Below are 23062 nucleotides of genomic sequence, written 5' to 3'. Positions count from 1 at the left end.
GAGATTACAGCTAAAAAAAAATGCAGGACAAAATTTTTCATCCTAGCCCCCCCATAAAAATCAAATGGTAGCTCCCTTAGGTGTACATGTCTATCTTATGACATTAACCTCATTTTAAGGTTCATTGGTCACTGTTTGATATTCATAGTTTTGTCAGTTAATCAAATACTTAAAACAATACTAGTAGATCAATTATAATTGGTGTACAGAGTTATTGTAATCCATTCATATCTGTCTGGCATTGTAACTGTTCATATGACCTTGACCTCAGTTTCATGGTAATCATGATTTCGTAGTTTTGTAAGTTTATCAGAGCAATATGTCAACTATATTTGGTCAAGGACGTATATGTTAGTTACACGTCCTTGATTTGGTGTATAAAATGATTGTAAAATGCTAATTTCTGTCTGGTAGTGTTCATCTGACCTTGATTTCATGTTCATGAATATAAGTTATATTTGTAGTAAAACTTCTATTTTTTTGAGTGAAGACTTTCATCATAACTTTTAGAATAAATAAAACAATGGGACATTTCACCATTTAAACTATTGTTACAAAGAAGAGGGAGTGTAGACACAAATTTTTACAGGACCACACAGATTTCACTTGAACAAGGCACTGAAGATGTTACCAAAATATTTTTTTATTGACATCATAGTTTCAACAGATATATTGTATTTCCTACCCTTACATGTCCACCTCTTTATGTATTAATAAAATAGTTTGTGCACCAATTATTTTCTCACTGTAAATAAGTCCCTGCACATGATCACAGTTGCTTACAGTAATAATGTACTGTTACTCTAGATAGTGGAGGAAAGAATATGAAGCAGAATTCACACACATAACCATCTCAGAAACATAAAAGAAAAAGTTTGTGTGGTAATATGTTGTGTTTTGAGTACAGTTATTTATCTATAATTGTTTTTTTTTGCCATGTGTTGTCTAGTTTATTTTGAATATTTTCGAAGTTTGAATGTCCCTCGGTATCTTTTGCCCCTCTTTTGCAACCATGTTGACCTATTTGTAGATCATTCAAAGAGATCTATTAAAATCTATTAAAATAATTATAGTTGATCTATGTATTGTTTGTACATTAAAAAAAAAGTCATTAAAGGTATGAGGCTTATAAATTGGTATTCAAGATATATATAAATGCTGATCTGTGTGCATTTGGCTTAGGCAAATTAATGTAAGAGAACGGAAACAAAAAAAATCAGCAATTTTTCAAATAGTAAACGGACATCACTCTAAAACAGTGAAACTGACACCACCAAAATTCAAACTTGATCTGCGTTATGTGGTTTTAGGCATTGTGTATAATTTTCATAACATTTGGTTGAGGCAAACTAAAGTCACAGAACAAGACAAAAATTTCATCAATTTTTCCATTTGTAAAGGGGCATAACCCTAGAATGGTTAAACTGATGTAACCAAAACTCAAACTTAATCTGTGTTTTACGGTACTAAGCACTTTGTATGAGTTTGATAACATTTTTTTGAGGCAAAGTGAAGTTAGAGACCAGAATCAACTATGGGACGGACGTACCTACATAGGGAAGGACAAGGGTATTATTTAATGCCCCCTCCACTACGGCGTAGCCATAAAAAAGTCACAGGTATTTACTGGTATTCCTGTTGAAGTCAGAGATGAGTTGTCAATTGTTTTTATTTTTACATTGAAAGTAGCTCTATCTCTCCATCTTGTTTAATTGGATGAAATCTTTTCTTCTGGTCCACTGTGTTCTCAATAAGTTGTTTACGTGCCTGTGAAATGTGTGGAAGAAAGTCACATGTTCCCTTAAGACGGTTCATATCTTCATCAGATAAACATTGAGGTAATGTCATGTGATTCAGTACCATCCAAAGCATTAAAACTGATGACATGTTTAAAGTTTCATATGTTGATTCTGATGGTGCTTCATTCCACAGAGGTATCGGTTCTCCATAGTTTCTTAATAGAATATCATTCTCACAGTCATACATATATATATCAAAATGATTTTCAGTCACTGCCAGTGTTGGTATTAAAGATGATGTGCATTTTTTCTCTTTTGTTTTTTGCAAAGATCTTTGGTAAAAGGAAAAAGTAATAACTTGAGAAATAAATTTTGAAATATTTTTCCTGTTTCGCAGGGCATGGCTTGTATTATTGTGTTCAGAATCACTTATATCAGGTCCATCCATTTCCTCTAGATAACTATTAATATTGTCATCGGATGGGTACACAATGTTGAAGAAATCACCACCCTGTGTATAAAGTTTAACATCAGGCCATCCATAAAATAAATACTCACTTCCTGTAATTATAAATTATTGAAAAATTAATTGACTACATAAAAAAAAATCCTAATGATTTGATTAAATAAAAGATGTTAAATAGTAACTATTCTAAAGTGATATATGTATTTTTTAAGCCTAGCACTGAAAGATTTATATTAATTTTATCTTATTATACATGAATACTAAGCGATTACATGTATAAATAATTATTGTTATATTATAATTATTGTGTATAACTATATGGGCTTTGCTCATTGTTTAAGACTGTACAGTGACCTACAAAATGTATACAAGTAGTTGTTAATTTCTGTGTCATTTGGTGTCTTGTCTTATTCGCAATCATACCACATCTTCTTTTATATATATGTTAGAATATTTGTATATTATAAAAGAAGATTGACTTTTTCTATTCATCTGTTGCAAGGCTTGTATATTTTTGTTACCTAGTGAATTCTGAAAATGGATAGAAAATTACCTGTTTTTAATTTGTATCTTAAATTTACATGATCTAATATAAAGTTCTATAAACTTTAGTAAATAATAAAAAGCTTGTAAGCACTGAAGGGTAAAGATTGCTTCTATTTACCAGTGGGAAGAAAAATTATAAATATTGCAGTTTATAAGCATTGGTTGCTGGATGAAGGAAGATAACTCTAATTTTTAAAGATGACTTTAAACAATGACATTAATATTTTTAGAACAGATATTAAATGCCTGCACCTTGCAAAAGTTATGTTATTTTCTAGACATGTATAACTAACATCATTTTTTAACTTCAATATCTGAGCATATATTTCATTGATAAATTTTGGAAATGTTCATGGATAAGACGAACAGAAATTAAGAATGTTATGATCAATTCACTATATAATGTGAACATGTATCTTTAAGGTAGTGATCATAATAAGGGAGCTACCATTTGATTTTTATGGGGGGGCTAGGATGAAATTTGAAAAAAATAGGCAGGACAGGAGTTTTGAGTAAAAAAAAAGGCAGGATGAGCAACTTGGTAAAAAAAAAAGACAGGATGACAATTTGTGTAAAAAAAGTCAGGATAACTAGTAAAAAAAAAAGGCAGGACCCAATAGAGTAAAAAATAAAAAGGCAGGACAGAGATTACAACTAAAAAAAAAAGCAGGAAATTTTTTTTCATCCTAGCCCCCCCATAAAAATCAAATGGTAGCTCCCTAAACCTTTAAAGATTACGAAATCAAGTTTAGTTGAAGTTAGTACCATTGGGTTTTAATTGCAATCTTCGCCCAAAATATATACTCCAAAATAGGCCTTAAAAAAATGTACATTAACATTTCACAAACTTAAGCATGTTAATTAACAATTAAGTATTACAGCTAATTGGATTGATTGTGTAGGTAAAGGTAATATCTTTGCTTATCATGCTTGCTAGCTGAACTGTGAATTCATAATTAGGTTAGGTGAACTACCATCCTTTAAGAGTAGACTATTTTGACAGGTAACCAATCTATCTGTCTGTACAACTAGACTACTTAGGAAGGTAGTATATAGGTTACCTAATAATGACTTCACAGTTCAGCTAGCTAGCAAGCTAACCAAAGATATTACCTTTACCTACACTCGATGCAATCGTCTGTAAATATAATTTCTGAGTAGTTGAATTATTGTATTGCAGTCTCATTGGTATTTATCTCTAAGGCAGCAACCATTTGATTTTCTGGGGGGGGGGGGGGGGGGGGGGCTATGGTTTTTTTTGGAAAAAAAAGTTTGTTTCCAGTTTTTGGAGAGAAAAAAAATTGTTTTTGATTCTGAGAAAAAAAAATTGTTTGTTTCACCCTCAGCTGCCACTATATGTAATGCTAAAATTGAAAGAAAAAAATTGTTTTCGACTTGTCATGAAAAACATAAATTGTTTTTCGCCACAGGCGAAAAACAAATTTTGTCCAGAAAAAAAAACCATAGCCCCCCCCCCCAGAAAATCAAATGGTTGCTGCCTAATCTCCCTTAAAGACCAAACAGCCTATTCTATAAGAGCATCAACTAACACAACTTGTTAGTGATATAAAAGCTCTATGATGTTGTTTCTAGCAATGAAATCAAAGCGCTGTAAGCGCTGAAGGCAGTTAACCAAAAACCAAGACAACCGTAATTATGAAAACTGTGGCAATGTTGCCTCAACATTAAACATTCATGTTTATCTAATGATGTATTTATTAAGGCAAATAATTTATATGTTATCAAGGTTTCAAAAGCAATGCATATATCAATGTATATTTTTTTATGGTGAGTCTGCAGTGGTACAAGTTCCCAATGATTGCAGTTGTTCTACTTGGTAGTTAACCTTGGTTTTATTTGACTGCTAGAAGTTCAATTTGACGTAGTATGAACATGTAATAGTATGAATGGACTGGTTTCCCTGGAAAGAAAACTGAGTTTGTGTTCTATAGTACAAAAGTTATGAGACACGAATCAGACAAATGTTCACTACAACAGGGATCAAAGATGAGGTCTGACTGACTTGCCCATAGTAAATGTAAATGATTTGTTATTTTGTCCCTTACATATGAATATATATAATTTAGGGGTGGGGATCTCAACGGTTTTCAAGTTCTCAAACAGGTAGGGGTAGGTAGAGGATTTAGGGGGCAGGGGGCCCGCCCCCCCCCCCCCCCCCCTTTTTGGAAAAAATTTGGTTGCTTATATAGGGAATCACTGAAGCGTGACTGGAGCGGGCCCCTCTTAGGTCAGTCAGTGGGCCCCACTTATGAAAATTTCTTGATCCGCCACTGGGGGTAGGGTGACCCTAGGGACTTCCACTACATTTCATTTTATTTGTTATATTGTCCCATACATGAATATATATGGTTTAGGGGTGGGGATCTCATTGGTTTCCAAGTTCTCAAACAGGAAGGGTAGGGTGACCCAAGGGACTCCCCCTATATTTCATTTAATTAGTTATATTGATCCATACATGAATATATATTGTTTTGGTGTGGGGATCTCGACCGTTTCCAAGTTCTCAAACAGGAGGGTTGGGATGACCACAGGGACTTCCCTTATATTTCATTTGATTTGTTATATTGTCCCATACATGAGTAATATATATGGTTTAGGGGTAAGGATCTTGACCATTTCCAAGTTCTCAAACAGGAGGGTAAACAGTGACCTCAGGGACTCCCCCTATCTTTCATCTGATTTGTTATATTGTCCCATACATGAATATATATGGTTTAGGGATTGGGATCTCGACCATTTTTAAATTCTAAAACAGGAGGGGTGGGGTGACCCCTAGCGACTCTTCCTCTATTTCATTTGATTTTTCATATTGTCACAAACATGAATATATATGGTTAAGGGGTGTGGATCTCGACCGTTTCCAAGTTCTCAAACAGGAGGGGGTGGGGTATCTCCAGGGACTCCCTCTATATTTCATTTTTTATTTATTATATTGTCCTATACTGGAATATATGCAGGGGCGGATTCAGACAGGGGGGTTGCGGGCTTGCACCCCCCTTAAATTTGCAAGCATGGGTTGTTCTCAGCTTAATAATGAAAAATTCCGATAATTTTACCTCAATTTTTTTTTATTAAGCTGAGAACAGCTCAGCGAAAATTTAAGTTTGCGCCCCTCCTAACCTAAAATCCTGGATCTGCCCCTCATATGGTTTAGGGGTGGGGAGCTCGATCGTTTCCAAGTTATCAAACAGGAGGGGGTAGAGTGGCCCAAAGAATGCCACCTATATATCATATGATTTACTTACATTAAGGTATATATAATATAGTTGCATTATTTGTGAAAATAAAGAATGAAACTTTCAGCTACTTTAATTGACCCTTCAAAATTGAGAAAAAACAAATAACCCCTCGAAATTGCAGTAATATGTTTACACTTTAAAAGCATCTCACATGCATTATCATCATTTATCATTTATAAAGAAAATTTAGACTGTGACCATGAACATGTATATTGTTTATAGATATACTGTTCCCAGCTGTCACGTTGTATTGGATTTTTAAATTAAAATTTATCAAAAAGTAATTTTTAGTTTCTGAATAAAATATTTTTTAGCTTTTACTTTCTTTTACATATATCTTTTGGTTTACAATACTAGTGTTTATATTCATTTACCATGCATAGATGTATTTTTTCACCTGCTTGGATTTATTTTGTAAATGATCGTCAAACCCGGAATTATCCTTATCCGCTTCCGGAATCGAATCCGATTTTGTAAAATTTTGTCTTCACGGCCGCCATTGTTATGTGTTTACAATGTTGTTTTTGTCAATCAGATACGATTTTACTCGAATTTATACAATATTTGTCGGCGATTTTCTGTATAAAGCTAGCGGTTGAACAAAATGAACATCGCCGTCACGAATAATAATGATAAAAATAAGTTTTTAGCTCGTTTAATTGGAGACTTTGGTGAACATGGTGAAAAGGTTTGCAAAGTAATTTCTTATTTTCTTTCAAATGTAAAGGCGACTACGTCGGGCGTAGCTAGAAACCAAATATCCTAGTCGAAATTCCGCTTGCAAAAGTGGAAGGTCTCGGACCACCGCTAATTTGCACACCTGCCTCCAAATTGAAAAGCTACAAAAATTTCTTTTTCTAATTTGAAATTGCCGCCAACAGCATGAACAGTTGAATTATATAATAGACTACTGACGTAGTTGCGGTACTTCGAATCACCGAATAACACTGTTATTATCCGAATAACACATGTAATGACCGAATAACTCTTCAAATATCAATATTAACACATTTGAGTGACTTTTAAACATATATTATTGAATAAAATTATAGTAGAAGTGTATTTTATAACCGAGAGCATTGGGCAAGAAAATCGGACAACGCAAAAGAAAGATCAACGAGAGAACAACAACCTTCAAAAAGAAAAAGGACTGATTGTGTATTTAAGTACCGGTCTTTGTAAGAATCATGCAGGTTCCTGTTGATGGGCGATTCATGACCCCTCTTCAAATGTCTTTATATTTTGTTTATGATGAAGGTATGGTATGAAAATAAGTTTTCTGTATTAATTTTTTCTTTTCAACTTTGGTTGCCATGGAAACCATCCTTACAAAATTTTGCCTAAATACGTCCATAAGTAGCCTTTGAAAATTGAAATATAATGGATTTTAAAGAACCATAGAAATAAAGTCAATCAATACAAACAATATGTATATTTACAGTATTGACAAACACAACCCCAAACTATACAAAAACGTTAAAATTTTGAATTTACTAAATGGTTTGTTTCCATAGCAACCATTTAAAAATGTGTTAAAATTCGAAAATGAAAAATTTTAAAAACTTTAAAATTTTAAATCTGTTTATCTCCCAAGACCAACAATACCATGACATGTCATTGACAAATTTTGAAAGACCACATTCTATATATTCAGAAAATAAAAAGAAAGTCGTGTGTTTTTTTTTTCTTTAAAAAAATAATTTTAGTCAAAAATTGTCAATTTTCACCATAATTCAGATTACCAAACAGATGAATACTGAAACATTTTGAACTTAAAAAGCTAAAACATTCCATTTATGTGTGCATTCCTGACACAAATTTGGTAATTATAAATGAGAAAATATGATTGATAGAGATATTTTTGTAGAGAAGGACATTTTTTTCTTTCTGGGCATGGTGCCCCCCCTTTTTTTCAAAATTCAAAAAATTATTAATAAATTTAAAAGATGGAATTCAATTGTGAACATTTTGAGCATTAAAAAATGAAATTTCTTCAAAGGGTGAGGGCAATAATAGAACCCCCTACACCATTTTTATATATTAGATTTTTTTTTAGAAATGGGGAATGTGTCAAAGAGAGAACAACCCAAACAGAAATTTAAAATCTTTAGATTCTATTTCATGGTCTTTAAAATTGACTCTAAAGAACCTGAATCGATCACCTGTAATTTTTGGTTAAATCTTGCATCAATGATTATTTGTCCCTTCAATATATATCAATGAGTGGCTTAACAATTCCATTTAAATGTTCTTTGTATCTGTCGTTTTTTCTTCAAAAGCAAAAAATGAATTTTACCCCTATGTTCCATTTTAGCCATAGTGGCTAAGTTTCTTGAAGTACAAGGAAATAAAAAACTAAATTTATACAAGATTATAACTCCCAAGTTGGGCTGAAATTGATTAAGCATATTCAATATCAAAAGAAGATTTTTTTTTAAAGGAAGCAAACTAGATGAACAAATTGTGAAACATTTCTTTAAAGGGCTATAACTCCATACGGATTCAATTGACAATTCTGGTCATATAAACTTATTTGTAGATCCTACTTTGCTGAAAGTTGTGCTGTTTACAGTTTATCTTTGTCATTAATAATATTCAAGATAATAACCAAAACTGCAAAATTTCCGTACAATTAACAATTAAGTGGCAGCAACCCAACAATGGGTTGTTAGATTCATCTGAAAATTTGCTCTTAAAAGGCTTTAAAGTTTGAAATATGAGCTACACACTGCATTTTACCCCTATGTTCTTATTTTACCCATGGCGGCCATGTTTTTTTACAAAATAGAAAATAGAACACAAACTTAATTCTAGATATCCTAAGGATCATTCAGTTTATAAGTTTTACTGGAATTGGTTAAGTAGTTTCAGTGGAAATGTTTCAAATATTTTACACTGGACAGACGACAACGGAAGCAAAGTGATGGCAAAATTCACAGTTCCTTTGAAACGGTGACCTAAAAAAACTACGTCCGTTCTATCAGAAATAAACTGAAAATAAAAAATAAAAAATTTGTACCATCGAGAGCGCTAACAAGGCAACTTTCCATAAATTTTAATATTTTTAAGGGTCATAACTCTTTTAAAAAAGTCAATTGTCCATGATTATAGAACTCATCCGAGATATTGTTGATATTAATCTAGTGTATAAGTTTTATTAAAAATCTGGCAAGAATTATACCTGTGGGAGCGTTAAAGGGGCTATTTTCCATAAATTTATTATTTTCAAGGGTTATAAATGTTTTTATTAAAGTCGATTGACCACCAATATCTAACTTGTTCGAGATATTGCTTATAATAACCTAAAGTATTAGTTTCTTAAAAATCTGACATAATTTGTACATGTGCGAGCGCTGCAAGGACAGCCAGATGGACACAAGGACGGATGGCAATCAAAATTTTAAGCAGACCATGTTTAAACGAAAAAAATTAAGTTCTAATTTCGATTTTTATTAATTGAAAAATTTTTTGGTCGCATATTGGTATCACGTTGGCGTCGTCGTCGTCCGAAGACATTTGGTTTTCGCACTCTGACTTTAGTAAAAGTAAATTGAAATCTATGAAATTTAAACACATGGTTTATTTTAATAAATATTCAGTTTATTGCACTATTGGTTGTTAACAAATACCCTAAAAGGTACAACTATCCCAGATAGGTTTATCCCTGTGTGTGAATTATCCAATGAACCAGGGGATTCACAAGATAAACTTATTATAAGTTTCAAAAGTGGTTAATAAATTATTACAATCTATATAGTTTACATAAAAGAAAGGTTGACATTGATTCTTGGTGTTTTGGTCCCAACAGTTTAGGAATTAGGGGCAAAAAAGGGCCCAAATAATAAAATTGAGAATGGAAATGGGGAATGTGTCAAAGAGACAACAACCCGACCAAATAAAAAAACAACAGCAGAGGGTCACCGACAGGTCTTCAATGTAGCGAGAAATTCCCGCACCCGGAGGCGTCCTTCAGCTGGCCCCTAAACAAATATATACTAGTCCAGTGATAATGAACGCCATACTAATTTCCAAATTGTACACAAGAAACTAAAATTTAAATAATACAAGACTAACAAAGGCCAGAGGCTCCTAACTTGGGACAGGCGCAAAAATGCGGCGGGGTTAAACATGTTTGTGAGATCTCAACCCTCCCCCTATACCTCTAACCAATGTAGTAAAGTAAACGCATAACAATACGCACATTAAAATTCAGTTCAAGAGAAATCCGAGTCTGATGTCAGAAGATGTAACCAAAGAAAATAAACAAAATGACAATAATACATAAATAACAACAGACTACTAGCAGTTAACTGACATGCCAGCTCCAGACTTCAATTAAACTGACTGAAAGATTATGATTTCATCATATGAACATCAGGCACAATCCTTCCAAATAAGCATTTTTCTTGGTTTTCGCACAATAACTTTAGTATAAGTAAAAAGAAATCTATAAAATTTTAACATAAGGTCTCTATGACCACAACAGGAAGGTTGGGATTGATTTTGGGAGTTTTAGTCCCAACAGTTTAGGAATTAGGGGCCAAAAACAGGTCCCAAATAAGCATTTTTCTTGGTTTTTGCATAATAACTTAAGCATAAGTTATTAGAAATCTATGAAATTTTAACACAAGGTTTATAACCACAAAAGAAAGGTTTGGATGGATTTTGGGAGTTTTGGTCCGAACGAATTAGGGGCCAAAAGGGTCCAAAATTAAACTTTGTTTGATTTCATCAAAAAATTAATTATTGGGGTTCTTTGATATGCCAAATCTAACCGTGTATTCAGATTCTTAATTTTTGGTCCTGTTTTCAAATTGGTCTACATTAAGATCAAAAGGGTCCAAAATTAAACTTAGCTTCATTTTAACAAAAAAAGAATTCTTGGGGTTCTTTGATATGCTGAATCTAAACATGGTCATAGATTTTTGATTATGGGCCCAGTTTTCAAGTTGGTCCAAATCGGGGTCCAAAATTATTATGTTAAGTATTGTGCAATACCTCTGCGGTCGTATAAAGCTGCGCCCTGCGGAGCATCTGGTTTATTTATAAAAATACTATTTTTGATATAACAAAAATAAAAAAATAAAATATTTTTTTTGTCTTAAATCAGTGGTTTTGATAAGATAATAACACTCTGTAAAGATTAGACAAATGGGACAGTTTTAATCTTGGTACAGTGTTTCCAATTTCATTATCTATGGAAAATACATTGCCTTGCATCGTTTCTTTTGTGGACTAGTATACTATTGCACAGTCAGATTATGTACACATAATAGCTGTTACTATTTACCTCCCATGTAAATCGACATGTATCGAAACCTTTATCCAAACACTTATTTGTCACTATGTCGATTTAACTGTGCTAAAATTGAAATTGAAGAAGAACTACAGAACCTTTCTTTTTATTCTAATATATAATAATCTAACTTATCTAAAAGATTTGAAATAAATGCGGAATGTGTCCATTGGACACAGATGATGCTCCCGCTTCCATTATGGCATATCATAAAAGTCATAAACGGACATGACTGAAGACACTTACCAATTGTGTACTAACTTTTATGGTGATAAGAATTGTGTAAAAGTTTCGTAACATTTGGTTGAGGCAAACTAAAGAAAGAAATACAAAACAAAAAATTCAGCAACTTTTTCCCTCTATAAAGAGGCATTGCATAGAACAGTGAAAGTTACACCACCAAAATTCAAAGTTGAAATGCATTTGGTGGTTTTAAGCATTGTGTATAATTTTAATAACATCTGGTAAAGACAAACTAAAGTTAGAGAACAGAAACGGAAATTCAGCAATATTTCTATTTGTAAAGGGGCATAACTCTTGGACGGTTTAAGTGACACCACCAAACTTAGTCTTGTTTTATGGTAATAAGCAATGTGATTAGGTTTCATAATTCATTTGGTTGAGGCAAACTAAAGATAGAGAACAGAAACCAACGTTGGGACATACTGACGGACGGACAAGGGTTAACCTTAATGCCCCCTCCGCCACTGCAGGGGCATAAAAATATGTAAATATAACAATTGATTAAATTAGGCAAAATTCAAGAATGGCCATTGCACATGGTGTCATAAAGGTTTGAGAATCAAAACAGTATACAATAGTTCGGACCAGCAAATTTTCCTCAGGGCCACAAGGATAATATTTTTGAGAACCATAAAAAAACGCGATTATTCTGGGTATACAAATAATAATTCAGTTAGGTTTTAAAAAAAATAATATACAAGCTGTCCTTTTCCACCATATACAATAGAAACATTGACAAATTCTTGCACAATTAATGTAGATCGTTGGTATATATTTCCTCAGATAGAACATGTAGAATTTGTATGTCCCCATTGTAGCAAAGGGGGCATTAAGTTATACCCTTGTCTGTAAGTACGTCCGTTCCAGAGTTATACCCTTATACAAATGGAAAGAAAATGCTGACTTTTTTGTTTCCGTTCTCTAACTTAAGTTTGCCACAACCAAATGTTTTGAAACTTATACACAATGCTTATTTCCATAAAATTCAGAACAGTTAGAATGTTATTGGTGTAACAGGTACTGTCAATAAGTTATGCCCCTTTAAAAATGGAAAAATTGCTGAATTTTCCGTTTCCGTTCTCTTTTTTTCGTCTGTCTGACATAGTTCATCTTACCCTGACCTCATTTTCTTAGAACATTGATAATGTTAAGTTAATATGATACTTGTATTAAAATCTTTACATAACACTTACAGAGTTTCAAAAGTAATTCAATTATAAATAAAACCAACCAGACATTTCAGGGTGAGTCTTCTTGTTTAGCAGATCTTAGTCTAGGGTTAAAGTTTTTAAAGCATCAATCTGTTTCAAAAACCAACAATGAGTTGCATTAAATTGTTACTGTAACTTATTTATAGCCATTTTGAAAGAGAAAGTATCCTGAGCTATTTTTTTTTTAAATGTTCATTAAGATTTGTTTTATAGATAATCATGTTATGCTCATTGTTGAAGGATATACGGTGATCTGTGGTTGTTTATTTCTATGTCTTTGCTCTCTCTGGTTGAGAGTTAATTGTCTCATTGACAATTACAACACATCCTCTTATCTTTATACATAGACTTACTAGTAATTAAGTTTTGGATTCAACTTTATTCTTTTTCACTGACAGCATCAGTCTTAGACATGACAACGGGTTATGCGTATTACCATTTTTTTTTTAAACTTCTGAGAAATCTTACATATAAGATTGAAGGGAGGGGGTACATATGCTGCCCTCAACTTTAGAAGTTGTGTTATGCTTAAATTCTTAAAATACTTAGTTCACAAGTAAACACAATGAGATACCACATTTCTTTCAACAAATTTTATAATTTTGAAAAAAAAAAAAAAAAAAATCGAAAAAAAAGGGGGGTGCACCATACCCAGAGTGATGATTTTTCATTTTGTACAAGTATATCTTCATTTATCATATATTCTCCTTTAAAATTAACAAATGTGTGTCAGAATTGCACATATAAATGGAATGTTTTAGCTTTTTGAGTTCAAAATTTTTGATTATTCATCTGATTGTTAATCTGAATTTTGGTGAAAATTGACAATTTTTGACTAAATTTTTTTTTTTAAAGAAAAAAAAAACACACGACTTTCTTTTTATTTTCTGAATATATAGAATGTGGTCTTTCAAAATTTGTCAATGACATGTCATGGTATTGTTGGTCTTGGGAGATAAACAGATTTAAAATTTTAAAGTTTTTGAAATTTTTCATTTTCGAATTTTAACACATTTTTAAATGGTTGCTATGGAAACAAACTATTTAGTAAATTCACAATTTTAACGTTTTTATATAGTTTGGGGTTTTGTTTGTCAATACTGTAAATATACATATCCTTTGTATTGATTAACTTTATTTCTATGGGACTTTAAATTCCCTTATTTTATATTTTCAAAAAGGGTCTTTTTTCACATATTCAGGCAAAATGTTGATTTGATGGTTACCATGGCAACGGGCATAATACAGGGAAAATAAAGACAGAATTTTGACCATCTACCAAAGTTCTTATGATATAAGGCAAAAAAAATTACTTCTGTGACATGCCATGAATCACCTTCTGCATGATTTTTACAAAGACCGGTACTTAATACTATACATGTATTACATTATTATTACAGCAGTGGGTAAATTGTGACTTAAATTGTTTAAAAGAAGTTGTGTTATCTAATTGTATTTTATTTATACTGCAATTACTTTGTTTGATTAATTCTGTTTTACTTATTGGTAAGTATATTGTGTGCTCAAACTGTTCATTTGAATTCTGTTTTTTAACCATGTTGATAACTTTTGTTTTCTTTCTTCTTCATTCATTGGTGAGTAAGTATGTATTGTTCATGATGTTCATGATGTTCATTGTTGTGTTCATTTGTATTGTTTACATTTTTCTATATTGTTCATGTTCAATTTCATTGTGTACATTTCGTATGTAGTTATACTGGTAAGTACATGTTTACGTTGCAGGTTCTATTCTCTTTTTTCAATTATTATAGTGTTTAAGTAAGTATACAGTTTTGTTTATGCAATTTATTTGTATTGTGTTTAATGTATTTTTCTTTTCTTGTTTCCCATTGCTGTTTTATACACTTGATACATAATGCATGTATAGTATTTTTGCGCATGTTTTCAGGTTGAACTGGATGAATATATTTTTTAACAATTCTAAATAAAGTATTTCCGCGGACTATGACAGATAAGCCCGTGCCTTGTGCAGGATATCTTAATAGTTATAAATATTTTACAATAAATTCTAAATAAAGTATTTTCGCGGACTATGACAGATAAGCCCGTGCCTTGCGCAGGATATCTTAATAGTTATAAATATTTTACAATAAATTCTAAATAAAGTATTTTCGCGGACTATGACAGATAAGCCCGTGCCTTGTGCAGGATATCTTAGTAGTTGTAATTTTTTTACAATAAATTCTAAATAAAGTATTTTCGCGGACTATCACAGATAAGCCCGTGCCTTGTGCAGGATATCTTAGTAGTTATAAATTTTTTACAATAAATTCTAAATAAAGTATTTTCGCGGACTATGACAGATATGCCCGTGCCTTGTGCAGGATATCTTAGAAGTTGTAATTTTAGAGTTTAAAAGGGGGCTTGGTTAACATCCATTTCTAAATTAAAAATATAATAATATGATAAAGATAATAATTTTTTTAATAACTAACTAAAATTAAAACAAAAACTAATTTAAACAGTTTACTATTCCATATTTTATTTTAAAAAGCCCACCCTCACATTGTTCATTGCCTTGTCGTGGCGTGAGGGCTCCACTTAGGTGGTCCAAGATGAACACGTTGAGGGATTGTATGCAATCTTTCTTTTATTCATTCCATACGATTTCCTTGGTCGCCATCTTGGAAATACACACCGATATACATAAATTTATAATGATCAATATTAACTTACCTGCAACTTGTAAATCATTTTTAGGTTATAAAATACACTTCTACTATATTTTTATTCAATAATATATGTTTAAAAGTCACTCAAATGTGTTAATATTGATATTTGAAGAGTTATTCGGTCATTACATGTGTTATTCGGATAATAACAGTGTTATTCGGTGATTCGTGTTACCCACGTAGTTGTACTACGTATTGATGACAAACAATATTCCTACGACTTTTGTCATTTGGGAAATCTAAACTGCTTGTCTTAAGAGATTTTCGGCGATTAAATATTTCATACAATTGTTCTTTGACATCTTAGCTAAAAGCACGAGTCATAATGAACTACACAAGGATTTTTAATAAGCACTACTTCCTATGTGTAACTTTAAAACTTTTGGATAAATCGACGATCATTTAAGGTTTTTCTTGTCATTTTTTTTGTAATCCAGAATAAAAAGTATTAAAAAAGTGTTCAATTAGTTATATATAACATAGTAACAAGCTAGATAATAACAATGGCAAGTATTTCAGGATTTATTGGGTAGAACACAAATCTAGGGTGCTCGCATAATGCAGCTTAACTGCATAAAAACGTCAAATTATAACGTCCTATTTCTCGTTTTTCATGAATTCCAACATGGTGTACGTTTAAAAATACGTCTCCCAAGAAAAGAGGAATTTTAAAAGCGTTGCGCTGATATCTTGTGGAAATTTAACGCAAATGGACACAAAAGATACTACACTATATTTAACCTTCATTCTTATAAAAATAATAAAATACGAATTTTGATCACGACTTTTTTGCGCCAATCTGCATCTCATTTTTTTATTCTTTCACATGCATATAGATTTTGTCTAATATTTGCGCTGATCTGCATTTCATTTGTTATTATTCTTTCACTTGTGTAGATTTTGTCTTTCATTTGTGCCGCTTGTGTACAGGTTACCGGGGTTATTAGAATGGTGAGAGTTATATTTATGTCCAATTTATGTTTTCTGGTCTGTGTGTCCATTTGTCTGTTCGTTCTTCCGTCCGTCTTGATTCAGGTTAAAGTTTTTGGTCAAGGTAGTTTTTTGATGAAGTTGAAGTCCTTTCAACTTAAACTTAGTACACATGTTCCCTATGATTTGATCCTTCTTATTTTAGTGTCTTTTGTTCAACCTTTCAAAAATTGAGTATTCAGAAGGTCAGGCCGATGAAAAATATTCCTAGAAGTTTTGACATACTTGCAACGTATGCATGTTACTAATATCTGGATGATTCTCGTAAAATAATGTCCGATCTTGCAATGTTCAAGTTAAAATTTATTTATACTACTTGTTTGACAAAATCTCATAATAAAAATGTTTGACAAAATCTCATAATAAAAATAAAATTTTGACAAAGGGTCATTGTCGTTTGTCATTTGCTTCATTTCAAATTGTCTTAAGAAGAAATGATAAACATGTCGGCTGATCTTACTGAAACTTACAGCTAACTTTCTAATGTATGTTTAGCTTGCTTGCTTTGTTTGTATATTTTGTATAATTACATTTTGATAATGTCCAATTGAATTTAAATATCATACATACAGGTTTACATACCTATATATGAAGATGTCAATCTTAATTACAAAGCTTGAATAAGCATTTATACAAACAAAGCATGGAAGCCAACCAAAGTTTTACCCTACATGCATTAGGAAATTAGCTGTAAAGCAAAACATATTAATCAAATTAATACTCAGCAAATATGAATTGAAATCAAAATGTTCAGTGTTTAAAAATTAATTGTTGTAAATTTAACTTATGACAAAAGCAATTGCTCTAAGAATAATATCCAACATAAAATCTCTCCCTTTTCATTTAGCTACGACTATGACCGGAAAGATTGAAAACCAATTTTTCATTTTCAATGCCGGCAACAAATTTGTCTTTGTTTTAATTTCCAAAATTAGCAATTTAGATTTATAATATTTTATCCTGTTGGAGAAATCTGACTTTGTAGTTTTCAACAGAAAAAATATTTCTAAAATTAATTTTTGAATTAAAAACTTTTTGTATTTTATATAAACTGTCTGGTTTATTCAAAACATGTGAGGTAGTAATAACAGGGATTGTATTTTATGATAGATGTATAACGTTTTAGAATCAAAAACTTTAATTCATATATTATACCTATAATTTTAATTTCCTTATATCTTAAAAGAGGGACGAAAGATAAATTTTCACAAATAATGAATTCACAAACTAGATGGAGTAATTTCTATACAGTCATCTTAGTCATGAAAATATAATGGTATAAAGATGTCCGTCCATGCTTTTGTATGTCCGTCTGTCAACATTAGCAAATGAGTTCGTTACGGCAAACTTCTGAAATTGACATGAAAAAAAAACCCACATGAACCAAGAATTATACTTGCAGGTTTGATATAAAGTATTTTTTTGAGAGTTTATATAACAAGCAAATATTATGCTAATATTCAGGAAAACATGAAACTGAGGTTGCTATAGGGACAAAACTTAGTCGGTGACCCCCAATTTTTTTCATCATATTTGGTTCCTCAAATCATGAAATACCTTCACACAAAATTTTAAGGAAAAATCAATGGTAGAAATGAATAGGCTGTTTTGTCTTTAATCACACTTACCAATTCCAGTATTTCCTCTTATCTCCCCTTAATCACACTTACCAATTCCAGTATTTCCTCTTATCTCCCCTTAATCACACTTACCAATTCCAGTATTTCCTCTTATCTCCCCTTAATCAGACTTACCAATTCCAGTATTTCCCAAAAGTATTTCATCATCACAATATCTGCAAGGACACATCTCAAACTTTGACTTGTCAGTATTGTTATTGGCTACAAATCTTAAATATCCCCCTACAGATGTCAGCCTGGAGAATAGGTGGTTTGTTAAGATGGTTGTGATGTATAATTCTTCACGAATTTGATTTGGTATATAACGAACTTTCTGAAGGCACATTTCATGAAACTCTGAAAATTTAAAAAAAAATGCATAAAATTTTATACATCATTGTACATGAACATCGATCTTTAATGATTAAATTGAATGTGATAGGTTTTTTTTTAGCATGACTGTTTAGTCTTTAAATTTATTAGTTTATACACCTAACATGTTAAACATTGTTAAACAGTCAGGGGACTTGCTTAAATGAATGATGTTCTAAATCACTGATTCAAGTAACATTATTTCCATAAATATTGAAATTAAGAGTTGTCTTTCTTTAATAATCACCTATTTTAAAAGTAGTACAAAATAACCACTAGAAGAAGTGATTTAATTTTACTGTAGCTTTAAATATAGATTACTAATGATCCAGGGACTAATTATGTTTCTAAACTTATCAGAACCAACATCTGTGTTGTCTAGGATGACCAGGTCATGACCTTGTACTGAATCTAGGATAATGACATAAAAATCACTTGTTTAAGTATCATACCTCAATTTTCTTCCCAAAAATCACTTCTTTAAGTATCATTATCTTAATAACCCCCACTAATTTCAACCCCCCCCCCCCCCCCCCCCCCCCCCAGTAGAATTCTATTACATAATCTGAAAGATGAAACCTTGAACTTTACAGGAAAAATACTCCCACTGCTGGGGAAAATCTGTCAAGAAAGTATCAGTTCATTATGTAAAGCCATTATTACAGCATTTTTTTCAACTAAAATAGAATTTGCAGCTAAATGATAGCATCAAAGGCATAAACCTTGCTACTTAAAAGAAGCAAAAAATACATTTTTTTTCAATTTTACATGTACTACACATGTACTAATGAATAGATATTATTTAAACCTATGTGTTTGAAATGTTGGTAAAACTATATATACAAAATTACATTTTGAGACAAAACTTCAAATTTGCTACTCAAATAAGTGATTTAAAAATCACTTATTTCAGTAAATCCCCTGACTGTTAAAAGCAAGCTTAGATATTGCTTCCATCGTAGTAAACAAAAATTGTTGTGTTGTGTTGTGCTGTTTTGTTTATTCTTTTCATTTTGTTTGTCAGGAGTAAAGCAAGTTACCCTTAAAAATGGAATAAAGTATATTAAGAAAAATTTAGGGGAAATGAGTCAAGATACATGTACATTTATTATGACTCAATAGATACATTTCTAATACATTTGTACTTGCTTTAATATAGTGTAAAATTTCTCAAAGAAAATGATTGCATTGGAAGATCAATCATTGAATGCATGTATCTAAGACTACTATAGCATGCTACGTACATTGTATGGTTTCAGCATGTATACATTTTGTATGTACATGTATGAATAGCGTAAAAGGGTTATGTTCATGCAAGTGTTTGCAATTCACATGTTTTCGTACTTGAATTTCTTTATTCTGCCTATTCTTTGGTGCACATACCACCCTAATATGGTATCAGGTCCATTCACCCTGAGTTCTTTCCCCCATAGAGAAGATGTTGGCCCTGGGTTCTTTCTCTATATATATATACTGTATTAGCAGGTTATTTTGCAGGGTGCAAATTTTCACTTATTTTCACAGGTCGAACAAAATCGCCAAAAATAAATTTCAGCCAATTTAAAAGTGCACATGCAAAGGTACATGTATTGATAAAAGTTGTGAATCTGCCAAATTATTTTGTATACCTTTTTTAATGAAAAATTGCTAATTGTTAACAAATATCAATAAAGATAAATACGCTGTATCCCAGTATTCTACTATCAGTGACTATGCAAATCAAAGGGAAAATAATTAATTGGTTGTAGCAATTCAAATATTTGTGAATTTTAAACATTTTCCCTTTAAATAATAAACATTCTGCAACTAAACATGTATAACAATGAAAAAAAATAAAAATAATTTATACCTTAAGGGCAAATGGAGCGGACCCTGAAGAGAGAATTGACACTTGACGAGCCAGTTTTACTGCGAACAGGTACAAGGGCTAATGTGAATCAGGGCGACAGATTCCTTTGCAACCTTCCAGATTGAGTTTAAAGAAGCATAATAAATGAGACTACAATATAAAACTAGATGTGTCTAAGCGACACGAATGGCCCTGTCCCAAAAAGTTGAAAAATCTGCAATTTCAATAACACATGTGGACACAAACATGATGGTGCAAATGTAGCCTCACATATCAGCTAAAAATCTGGAGGGGAATAGAGAAAAAATCTGTATAACTGTGATTTTCAATAATTTATCAAAGTCCAAAGCCCATAACTTCAGCTACAATGTATAATTAGCGGAGCGATCAGAACGAAACTTAAGCTTGACTTATAACTCATCATGATTAACTCACATACCAAAAATCAGCCCAATATCTGAAGGCGTTCAGAAAAGAAGTCCCTATTTTAAACCGTGATTTTCAACAATTTCTCAAAGTCCAAAGCCTGTAATTTGGCAAAAATTACTGGAGCAGAACAAAACTTAAATTTGATCTGTAACTCATCATAGTTAACTCACATACCAAAAATCAGCCCCATATCTGAAGGTGTTTAGAAAAAAAGACCGTATAAATGTGATTTTCTTTCAACAATTTCTCAAAGTCCAATGCCCGTAATTTCGGCAAAAATTAGCAAGCGGAACGAAACTTAAACTTGATCTGTAACTCATCATGGTTAACTCGCATACCAAAAATCAGCCCAATATCTGAAGGCGTTTAGAAAAAAAATCTGTATAATGGTTTGTTGCGGAATGACAGAATTACAGAAAGACGGAATTACAGACAAGGGTAAAACTATATGGCACCGACAACTTCGTTGCGGGGCCATAAAAAGAAGATGTTGTTTTGATTGCCAATGCACATTTTATACTTGGTACATTGTACATTTTTGTACATCTTAATTTTATGTGACATATTATGTTTTTCAAATGGTGCAGTATAGGTACCTTTCTCTGCTATAAATCCATACTTTAAAATATCAGTGACAATTTTTATTCTAGGATTCCATCCATCATCAACCCGCTCATCTTTCAGGGCCTTGAAACTTTTTTCAAATATTGAAGAAAATTTAATTTTTGGAGTAAAAAGTGAAGTAATGCGTTTCTCTTCGTTTAGGTTCATAAATGTTGCGTTATCATCTTCACAATATTGTGAAAAGTCAATATATGCATCCTGAAAACTTGTCCCCAATACAAATCCATTTATACGATATGGAGCAAGTTCAACATCATCAAAATTGTCAAGGCTGTCACTTATGTAGCTATTTACATCATTTTTAGTTAATCTATGGGTACTGTGTTTTGTGCTTGAAAAGGAACAATGAAAAGCTGATGATACTAGCCGTAGAGAACGTGCGAATTTAGCTCCACAGACAATCATCGCAGAAAAGATCATAACAGAGAATTCATGTATAGGGGAAAGTAACTACTTTTTTATGTTCAAATCCTTATCTGTATATATGAATCTCCTATCAGGTGCACCTAATTGTCACTTTCCGTCCAATACACTCGGCTCTCAGAATTTGTGAGTATTGTGTTCTTTTAACACTATTTTCAGTCACCTGTATACAACAATTGTAGATATAAATTCTTTGTTTGAATGAAGAAACAAATCATACGTTGTGCGAAGAACCACATTCAGTGGTTCCTGCCGCCATTGCACCGAAAAGTAGATCATATAAAGGCTAGAATTGTCTATCGATATGTCTGAAGTTGGTTTTGGTGTTTTAATATTTCAATCTGTCTGTATTATGACGGTTTCCTATAGTGTATCCCTAATGGTCGACTTTTTAGTACTCATATGAAGAAAACTTTCCTTCAGCATACAAAAAAGATATTAACTATTAGTTTTTTAGTTATCACAAATTTGCAATGCTTTTAAAGACCGTGGATATATTATCATGTCTTTAAGACCTGGTATGGTGTTGTTTTGTTACCCTTCCTTGCATTCCTTCTAGGCACCATTTTCTGTAGAAAAACTCTGTTTGATTAAAAGGTGAAGCACTTCTTCCTTATTTTAATTGCTCATTTAATCCGGGTAATGTTTACCAGAAGACAAATGGCAAAAAAGGAAACTGAGAGCAGAACACAACCAAAGACCACAAATGCTTCTTCAGCACAGCGAAAAATCCTGCTTTAGGTGGCCCCTAAACAAACATGTGTATTAGTTCAGCGAAAATGGACGTCAAACTAAACTCTAGAAATATATACTATACTGAACTTTAATTTTTAAAAAAACATGCACGACTAGCAAGGTCAGAAGTTCCCGACTTGGGACAGACGCAAAAAGTGACAGGGTAACTAGTTCAGCGAATATGGACGTCACACCAAACTTTGAATCATATACTGAACTGAAGTTTTCCAAACACATACACAAATAGCAAGGCCAGAGGTTCTGACTTAATTAGGACAGGCGCAAAAGCGGCAGGATCAAACATGTTTCGAGTTACCTCAAACCTCCTCTTTTCCTAGCATATGCAAAATAAATAACCACACAATAAACAAAGTTAAAAAGAAGTCCGACCAACAAAGGACTGCTAGCACTTACTGGCACTTACTAGTTCATCAATATGTTTGTAGATAGACTTCACAACTAGAACAAAATACGTCATAATCATATTCTATTTCTTTGTAGTTTTGCAACAATGTCATTGTATTCTTTTCAATTGCTCACATGACTCATGACCAAGAAGTGTTTTAG

General features: G+C 32.1%; 1 protein-coding gene across 1 annotated transcript; it reads right to left on the bottom strand.

Annotated features, from left to right (window-relative positions):
• Positions 1 to 1651: 1651 nt before the first annotated feature.
• On the bottom strand, positions 1652 to 21790 carry LOC139502281 (uncharacterized). The gene is made up of 3 exons (XM_071291710.1): positions 21310 to 21790; positions 18199 to 18420; positions 1652 to 2300 (listed from the first exon to the last, which is right to left on the bottom strand). The coding sequence occupies exons 1-3, from the start codon at positions 21755 to 21757 to the stop codon at positions 1675 to 1677; spliced, it is 1296 nt and encodes a 431-aa protein (XP_071147811.1). The 5' UTR covers positions 21758 to 21790; the 3' UTR covers positions 1652 to 1674.
• Positions 21791 to 23062: the final 1272 nt, after the last annotated feature.

Source organism: Mytilus edulis, chromosome 13 (assembly GCF_963676685.1).
Source record: "Mytilus edulis chromosome 13, xbMytEdul2.2, whole genome shotgun sequence".
NCBI classification, from domain to species: Eukaryota; Metazoa; Mollusca; class Bivalvia; order Mytilida; family Mytilidae; genus Mytilus; species Mytilus edulis.
Note: the sequence above shows the minus strand (reverse complement) of the source record. Positions and strands in the feature narration are given on the sequence as shown.